Source organism: Cucurbita maxima, unplaced genomic scaffold (genome assembly GCF_002738345.1).
Source record: "Cucurbita maxima cultivar Rimu unplaced genomic scaffold, Cmax_1.0 Cma_Scf00002, whole genome shotgun sequence".
Lineage (NCBI taxonomy): Eukaryota > Viridiplantae > Streptophyta > Magnoliopsida > Cucurbitales > Cucurbitaceae > Cucurbita > Cucurbita maxima.
In genome coordinates, this window is record NW_019272018.1 from 1212036 (window position 1) to 1222140 (window position 10105).

A 10105-nucleotide genomic window follows, 5' to 3' on the forward strand; every position below is an offset into this window, starting at 1 on the left:
AGACAGATTGTTCGTAATATGCAAACTCAGTTAGTGAGGTTTTGTATTATCTCAATGGAATGAATCTCATTTTTTGATTTACTTTTAAAAGGGTACTCATAAAGTTTGTCTCATTTCTATTAAAAATTATGAATTTCTAACGTGCATGTTTTTTAGTTCTTCGTCTAAAAATAATGTAAACGTCGATAAGTCTAGAGTTTTAGAAAATTCGATCACTTTGGCGTTGAAGATTAGTGAGAGAAGTAATCTCACATTAGCTAATTAAGAGGAAGAACATGAGTTTATAAGTAAGAAACACTATCTCGCAAAGTCTAAGTGCATTATACCGATGAAGACGCTCGTGATTTTGAATATGATAACAGATTCATATCAACCAAATCTTTCGATATTAAACAAAGGGTAATATATAATTAACAAATAATAATGAAGCAAATCGTTAATTGTACATAAAAGGCTATAAAGTTGTAGAGTAAAATAGGTATGAATCCACGCAGCGATTTGAGCCAACTTCATTGAAACTTGAGCGACTTGAGCAGCCTAGCAATAGCAATAGCAAAAGCAAATTATTCAAGGAAAAAAGCACAACCTTCTATTCCCTCATTGATATAAAACACAAAAATTATAAACCACATTTCATATCTTTGATCATCTTCATCACTTACCTCAATTCTTCATCTCCATTTCCGGCAGCTCTATAATTTGGAATAGGAACACACCCCGACTCAATCCGCTGGAGATCTTCCAAGAGTATCTCATAGTGTCTTTCGACTTCGTCCGCCGACTTCCCGCTGACGGCCTTGGCGACGTTCTGCCATCTCTCGGGCGTCTCTTTGTCGTACAAAGCCAATGCCATCTCGAACAGCTTGTTCTGCTTTGTCGTCCACATCGCTTCCGGTCGGAGATGCTTCAAAGAGCTCGAAGCCATTGAGAAAAGAATTTGAGAAGAACAATTTTGAGATGGGGTTCTGGTTTTGATGGTGATCAATGGGGAAACTGAGAGAGATATACATATATTGGATGCAAGTTGGAAGAATCTGTGTTGGCGAAAGGAGAAAGTGAGAGGAGGATGAGTGTGAAGATATAAAGTGAAGAATAAGTTATAAAGGTGAGAAGGCTATTTGATTTTTGTTAAAGTTTTGTTGGATGGGATGGGTCATATTTAGAGATACACATAAATATACACGTGTAAGTACTTCGGTTATAATGATTGGTTACCATTTGTAGATGTAGGAGAATTTCTTCTATCTGAACCACAAAAACTTGTCTTTTTTTTTTTAGTTTCTGTTTGTAGGTGTGTGAGTGTGATCGATCTTGCTTACGTTTTCGCTCAACAATTGAATATGAGAACATTTTGGTTGTGACATTCTGCTACAACAATTGAGTATCATAGTATTGAAGGTTCTGACATTTTACACAACAAGTGGTATCAGTGCATTTTAGCTATGGCTGACATTACTTTACAACAATTGAGTATCATATCATTTGTAGGTTGTGGCATTGGTGCACAAGTGGTATCATAGCATTGAAAGTTCTGACATTTTGTACAGTAAATAGTATAAGAGCATTTTGGTCGTGTCATTAGTGCATAACACAATTTTGGGTTACTTAAATTATTAAAATAGTTGTGTTAAATAGGCATCTAGAGAGCTTAACAATATTTCTAAAGTGTTAATTGAGAAACTTTGAAGGATGTTTTTGGTTTTATTAGTTAATGGAAGATGCATTTGAAGCGTTAATTAGTTTTTGTTTGTCCTTGGAGGGAAATTAGTGTGTTTTGGAGTGAATAAGGTTTGCTGCTTACACATTTTAATTAATCCATGAACACGATGAACATGATTTATATAGACAAATGACCCATGGATCCATACATCTTGATCAGAAAAGAATCAATAGAAAAAAAAAGAATCGAAATTGAGATGTGATTAGTTGTTAATTATTCCGGTCTAGTTTATATGGTATCAAAACTATTGTTGTTGCTATAGACTATAACATTGCTTTCTTTTAAATTATTTTCAACTTATTTTCCCCTCACATTATATAAAATATTTTTCTAAAACATGAATTAAGGTTTGATCGTACGTCAAAATTGTCCACAAAATTCGACTTTCACATGGGTGACTTGTTTGCATGTTGCACAATCGTTATCCCACAGCCACAAGAGTGCGATTGTGAAAAGTGGTCAAAACTGAGTCGATTCCTTGAATCTAGTAAACAAACAAGCTCGATGAAAATTAATTAGGCAAGTCTCAGATTGACCGATTGGTAGAGATCGAAGATCAATTGCTATACCTGATTGAAATTCCTGATGGAATGGGGCTTTTAGAATCTCGTATGGATGAGATCACCACTTTTGGAGTGGTCAAAGAGATGGCAATCTGCCTTGATACAATGCCCATCCATGAATTAATGTTAAGGTGAGACCCTAAAAGACAAGTTTACAACTATGGGTGGCTTGAAATGTGGGAATAACTCGAGGGGCTCTGTTGTCTGGAGGACCTAGACAATATCCAACCAGCGATCATTCATATAGTCTAAAAATGTCTAAGGATTTAATAGCGACTTTTGAAGTGGTCATGACTCAAATGGTGGTATGAGTGCAAGACTAAACCTCACCATGAGAGCGGTAGGGAATCAAAACCCAGCTAGGGTGCAATCCAATATAACAAGGTAATGGTCTCGGAGCCTAAGTCATTATGTGGAGTTCAAGATGCCAAGACTCTAGAGAACTTTATCTTTGACTTCGAGAAGTACATTTGAGCCGCAAATCGTTGGCAACACTGCATCTATCTAATGATACAAAATTATGATAGAGATTCAAGTACATGAACATTCAAGATGGTCGATGTACTACAGACACTTTTGAGAGCTTAAACAAGAACTTTGCTCATAGTTCTTCTAGAGCATGCTGAGATAATAGCAAGAAGGAAGTTATAAAGGGAACTGGGGCATATTGAGAATATTTGAGACTATGCTAAACAGTTTTTTTGGGCTTATGTTGGATATTGTGACATATCTGACAAAGACAAGGTCTTTAGTTTTGTTGAGGGTTGAGTTGTGGGCGAAGACCAAGCTCTATAAACAAAGAATTCAAGATCTTTCTATACCTATGCTATAGTCGAATGACTATTTGACCTTATCAATGATCAATCTCAAGACATAACGCAGAACCACTTCCACAAGTGAGGGTAATAGAAATTACCAACCCAACTCCCACCTTTGTGGCAGACTTGAAGTCAAAAGAGGAGTATGTGAGCCCTCCCAATAGAGAGATAGACCTCCGTGGCACAGGCATCACAATCAGAACAATCGTGGTCACAATCAAGAGCCCTCGTATTGCTTCATATGCAAGGTGGCCCACCAAGAATTTGAATACCCACAAAAGACACTAAGAAGCGGAGAATAATGGCTAAAGTTGAAACATACTAGTTGGAAGGGTTGAAAACTCCCGCATGGGAAACTAAAGTACTTATTTGCTCTCTAAAATAGAGTGGGAGAGATAAAAGAGCCAGTGAAATAGGGTTGTATGTATGTCGTGGCCTAGGTTAACAATAGAGTATTCAGGAACACTATTGCTATTACGATATGAAATTTGAGGCATCAAAAAGTAAGACGGACTAACAAACTATACAATGCAAGCATGAATATATGAGAAAACAGTGAAAATCTACTATAAAATTTCACACGATTTTTAACCGACATTTCCAAAACAAATATAAAACTTTATACATGTACATAGTCCGTTTGTTCATAAAAGAGGAAACAAGATTAAGATACAAAAGATGTATATGATAACAAACTGCAAAAATATGTGGACGAGATAGATGCCCCAAGTTGATACCCCTCTATGGCTACTGAGCTCTCGAGCACTCCCTCATCTTGACTAAGAGCATCATGCACCTCGAAAAAAATTGTAGTAAGGGATGAATTATTAATAAACCATTAAGCAACCTATTTATAGTCTCTAATCACATCCTTAACCTAGTAGAGAATCACAGACTTTACTCTATGCTCTAGAGGTTCAACTATTATTGTTCATAGATAGGGGAAGCTAGCTTAGCCTTCACAACGGTAACCAATATTCGAAGATTAGGCACTATCCCAAATAACTTTGTACCAGGTGTGGGATAGCATGGTCAGTACTAGTTTGCTCATCTTCCATGGGAGGTTAGTTGATCAACCCATCCCACATGTCATGAAGTCGCCCAAGATTGGGGCTACCCCCTAATACATGCTAGCTCCATTGGTTACCTATCTGATCAATACCCTCCGTGCAGGGTGACCACTGACTACTCACGTGATCAACGTCCACCCATAGAATAGATCCACCGTGCAGATTAGTCGATCAAGCTAGTGAGTAGCACGACCCTCATTGACCTCAATACCATATTAGAGTGAAAAGGGAAGCGGAAGCTCCTCAAATATTATAAGGCTACTATCGACCTAGGAGGCTACCATTGTCTTCTAGGAATGTCATAGTGGTCTTTTTGGTCTTTAGGATGGTTTGGCAGTCTTGAAAAAGATTCACGTCTCGAGGTTTCATAGTTCCGACTCTCTGAGTCTGTTTTGGTCAGAGTACTAGGGCTTCACCCTCTAATCATCTCTAATGATTCTACGATGCTTATATCTTTAGAGGCGTTCCATCCTAGGTCACAATCAAACTAATGCTCTCTTCCTAGACTTAATTTGTTTCTACTGCTCATTCTCTTTCTCTACCGGAAGAATTAATACATTAAATCACCTTGAGCTAATGTACTATTAATCATGCATACAATCACATATGCTGAATGGGGTGATAACATCCACCAAGCACCGGAGTGCATATACACAAATTTTCATCCATCGTCTCAGCATAATAATGTACAAGCAGCAAAATATAGTACAATTCCTTATACAAGAATCAATCAATGTGGTTAATCTCATGTTGTATCTATTTTACCTAAGCATATGTCTTACCAAAACTAGCAGCTTAGAATGTAATTTTACTAGCATGCATGCAACACTAAACGATTTCTACAAGTATTTCTTCCTAATTTTCGTGTGGTTACTTACAAGATTGTCACATGCCTTCCTAAATACGATTCCTCACTAAGTAGGTGTCCAAAAATTCTAAAATTTCTCTAGTGGGATCTAATTCACATCAAAATTGGGACAAAAAATGGGCAAACCAGCATCGAACGACAAGAAAAATTGAACTCACGCGCCAGAAGGGGTCTCACACTCACTTACCATGCGTGAAAAAAGGAATGTAGTTGCAGGTCATGGGTCGGTATAATGGGTTGGTTTGAATCTTGGATGTAGGTTGCTACGTTGGTCGGCTCTCAGATCGTGGGTATGAGTTTGGGTCGTGCGCAGATCTCGGGTTGAATGAGGTTTGTATCGCATGTCACTATTGAGGGGGGAACACGTTTCTCCGCTATGCATGTGACACATGTCTGCCTCTAGTCGGGATTCACTTTTGCCGTTGTTGGTCGACACACGATGGGCCAATGTTCTTCCACTCTCATGCATAATTTTTTCCAAATTTTCTTTAGTTTCTACATTCCAAACAAAGTTCTTTGCTTTTTAATTTCTCTCGATTCTTTAACTTAGAAACGAATTAATATAAGCATTGAAACTTCAATTTTATTCGTTCTTGTCGGTATTAACGATGTCCCAAAACTTACATTCTAATGTGATTCTTGGTTGAGCTTCAACACGAAACTTGTGAGAATCCTCTCCTAGATTATCATATTCCCGTATTAGAACCTAATGTCAACATTAACTCTTGAATCTTGAAGATAATTCGAGACCAAATACCTATGAGCTTCCTCGAGTTCTTGGCCGCATGAACCTCCCTCAAGTTCTTGGTCGTTTCATGGCGGAATCGATTGATAAAAATGTCCAAACCTACTCTCCTTGATCCATTGAGCAGTTCTTGAGAGGAATCATTGCCCGATTCGTTCTACTAGTGTTGGATCAAATGCTTTGAGTTCCTCTCCCTTCCCCTTCTAGAAAAACTATTTTTTTTTTTTACTAACTCTCCTTTACTCTTCACACCCCTCAAAACAACCAAGTTAGAAAAAAAATAATTTTGCCGGAATGTTGACTTTGACCAAAAAAATTTGACATTTTTATTTCATTTTTCTAGCTCATACTAGAGAATTTTTTTTTTTTTTTTCCTTCTACTTTGAAATTCAACCTAACTTCCAATAAAATCCCAAAATTTTGAAAAATAAAGAAAAAAGTCAAAGATATTACATACGTGTTGAGCTCGGGTGTTACAAGAAATTTCTCTATGAAAGGGCATAGCTATACCTAAATTTTATTTTTTTTCGTCTAGAGCTCGAGCAATTGTAGCCTTTTGTTCAAGGGTCAAAAGCTCTAAACTTTTTTGGAGAATCAACTATCAAAAACCGCAAATCCTTGATAGAAGTAGCTGTCGGCATTGTGGGTATAGAAGCTCGATCGAAGTATTAACTAAATCCTCCCATTCTCTTGACTAAATCTTCCTCCTCCTCCATTTTTTTTCTTCTTCTTTAAAGCGTTACGGATATGAGTCATGTTAGTTGCAAATCAAAATTAGATTATGAGATGCGATGTTACGTTGAGAGAGTACGCTCTAGATAGAAGAAAGGTCAAGCTGAATGACTTGGTTTAGTGTAAAGACAAGTCAGTTATGTCACAGATGATTGAACATGCACTCGCAGGCATCGATGACACTGATTTCACGACCTTATGCACCTTAAGTAGAAGAATTTTTTTTTTTTTTTCATCCAAGGTTGAAACATTAAATTTTCATTAAACTTCGGTTAAGACCATATGTGTCATCCAAATTAAATTTGCAAAATACTTGCATTTTCTTTATTATTTTCATACTTTTTAATAACACTTTTGAAATTTTAATTGAAATCTAACTTTAAAAGGTTCTATAAACCACATTACTTCAAATATTATTTTTTTTGCCTAACACTTCATCCACGAAGGCAAACAACATTAGTAAATAACTTGAAATGACAAAAACGAAAAAGAAAGTTATACACAGTTCAAAAAAATAAGAACGAAGAATCAATAGTACGAAAATATAATGAAAACTAAACTAAACAAATCCAAAAAATATTCGATTTTGATCTTCTAAATCGAATTTAATCGAAAACAAGAACAAAGTGGTCCTCAAATTATTGGATAACATTGTTTCTTGCTAGTCATGTCAACATCTATGGCCAACCATAGAAAGGATCCTTTCATCATCTTCAAGTGGCAATTTGATGTATTGAATTTGGCTTGAGAGGCTACCTTTTGGTAAGCCCTTCGAGAAGTTGAAAGTATATGTACCAAAACAAATGGGATGTAATCACATTAAGCTAAGAATTGTGACTTTTCAAGAGGCAAAAAGAGCAATCCACCACCACCAAAGTTGGGTGCCTAAAAATCATATGATACTTAGATATCATAAAAGTGCGCCAAGTTACGAGAAAAATAAAACGACCTTTTGATATGATCCATAAATTTTTTTTTGACATTCGAAATACTATGACTCTTATTATATGTCTCTTCTGTCACGATCTATTCTCTCTTTACAAATCTCCAACGAATTTTCATTGAATTTTGATGTTTTTTCCTGATGTTTGTATTTTTTTCGTATTTTTTTCTATGTAACTAGATTCAACGGTTTCTTCACCAAAATTGAAGATTTTTATTCCAATTTTCCCAAAGATTATCCTCGTATAGTTTGCTAACTGTGGTGAGAAATAATCTCGTTCAAAATTGGTCCAAAAACTAAAAAACTTACTGATCTTGAGATTTGTCGGAACTCCATCTTTCCATCTTTTTGTTCAATTTCTTCTCAAAATTTCTCTAGGAATGTGGTGCAAAATTACTTCCTAAAATATTTGACATAATTAACTTAAAACTTTAAGAAATGACAGAACTACCGAAAAGTCAAGGCTAGAATCTAAAAAATGTTACCTCTCAATTTTCTTCGTTTATTGACTGATTTGAATGATTCAAGTGAATCTTGAATTATGTAATAAGTACATCGAGCCAACCAACTAACACAATTGGGCTAGGACCATGGACGCATATACTTGGAACTAACATAGGACAACTTCATAGGCATCTAGGAAGGAGTTTATCAAGATAAATACCTCATTCTCTTTCTTGTCAAAACAAAATTTTGAAACCATCAACTATTGTAGCGAAAGCAGAATCAAGATATAGATCACACTCACACACCCAAAAACAGAAATTAAATAGAGAGATACAAAGATTTACGTGGTTCGAAGAGAAGAAATTTTCCTACATCAACGAGAGGGAACCAATCACAATAATCAAACTATTCACAAAGTGTATATCTCACACTTTCACACTAAAGTCTCAAACTCTCATACTACATAAATCAAAAAATAAGTTTAAATTTAGCTAATTTACATAATTGAAAATAGTTCTTTCGATCAAAATTTTCTATATCATTCCTATTATTATATACATCTCGAATTCCGAAAACAATTTATTTCTATTGCATGCTTGGTTATTAATTTAACAAATAATTTTTTTTTCAGACACTCTTATTCGTTTGTTGGAGTCTGAGCAGATATTATAGGTTTGATATCAATTATCGAGGATAATGAACTCTTAACATATTTCAACAATGGTATGATATTGTGTATCTTAATTGAGATTAGGCCTTTTAGTGAACTAAAAATAAAACTATGATGATCTACTCCTCCGGTTACGTAACGACTTGATAGGACATACTTTTCTGGTCAGTCACCCTCTTTGTCAAATAGTAAGAAAATTTTAATTATTTTGGAAGGAAACAAAGAAAAAAAATGACGAAGAAGAAGAAAGAGGAAAAAGATTGATTATGAGATTCATCCCATCGAGATTGAATCATTTTATAGCTCTAGATTCTTCAAGAAAGTTGATCGTTCGATCTCTCTATAAATATGTATTTTTGGATTTCTGAAAATAATTAAGAATCGAGCTTACAAAATTTCTGAATTCTAGGTTTCAAAAACAATAAAAGGATATTCATGAGGGAAAGTCGCACTTGGGGATCTAATTCGAGATGCTAAAAAAAAGGAAATCATGCATTGTCAGAGGTTGATTACGTGACCATGAGCTAAGGTAGAAGCTCGCATCTGTAGGGGCTTGATGACGGTGTAGAACACAATCACACTTTCTTATGACGTTTGTACTCCCATTCTCACAACTAAATGAGTCAACCAAATCAAATTCATGTCACCTCGGCCTGACGAATTATACACAAGCTTCTGGCTCTAATTTTGTGAAAAATGTTTTAGAAAACAAGGACAAGGAGATTTTCGAAAGAGGGTTTAAAGGCAAGGTTAAAGATAAGTAAGTAAGAAAGACAATACAATGACTTAACTAGCATATAACTTCAGGAATGAAGAATTAATAACTAGTCACTGTTGGTTTTGGTCCTTGATCGAAGTACACTGAAACAAATGAGTGAAGCAGGAAGAACACCTTGAGGGGAGACTATACAATTTGTCTAAACTTCTTTAATTAATAATTGTTTTAACTAAGTTAAACTTATTGACTCACATTTTCTCCCATAAACTTAACTTTACTTGAGATTCTAAGCAACTCCAGCATGTCTGCAATGCAAAGTTTAACTTTTGCTAGAGACTTGATAAGAATATTTGCACGGATAGTATCAGTATCAACTTTGCTAACCTAATTATAGAGATAACACATTATCATTAATCATTAATCATTTCTAAATGGAGAATTGCAATTTCCTATTTTGATTGAATAGAAAATAGTTGGTGCAAATGTTTTGAAATGGGTCCTAAGATTCCATGTCCACAAAAACATGTTGGTGGTCTTAGGGTGAGCCCCCCAAGAAAATTGTAAAGAAAAGAAATGGTGGAACAGCTGGTTTGTGTATGAAAGATGAGATTGACTTCGACAATACTAAAAGCAAAAACAAGAAACAAAACGATTGTGTTGGAGGACTAACTCTGTTGTATGAATTTATTGAGTTTGAGGTGACACTTGCATCTTTGATTGGCTCAATCTTATGTCAAAGCATATTTCTCCCATGCCTCATTTTGTATTGGTATGATCTATAAGAGGTAGAAAGTAATTATATAGGAGAAGA

The 10105-nt window shown here is 35.4% G+C and overlaps 1 protein-coding gene across 1 annotated transcript; it reads right to left on the reverse strand.

Moving 5' to 3' along the window:
* Positions 1–391: 391 nt before the first annotated feature.
* On the reverse strand, positions 392–1019 carry LOC111470234 (protein RADIALIS-like 3). Its single transcript, XM_023115785.1, has 2 exons — positions 663–1019; positions 392–537 (listed from the first exon to the last, which is right to left on the reverse strand). Exons 1-2 carry the CDS (start codon positions 923–925, stop codon positions 510–512), a joined length of 291 nt encoding a protein of 96 aa, XP_022971553.1. The 5' UTR covers positions 926–1019; the 3' UTR covers positions 392–509.
* Between the last annotated feature and the right edge of the window lie 9086 nt (positions 1020–10105).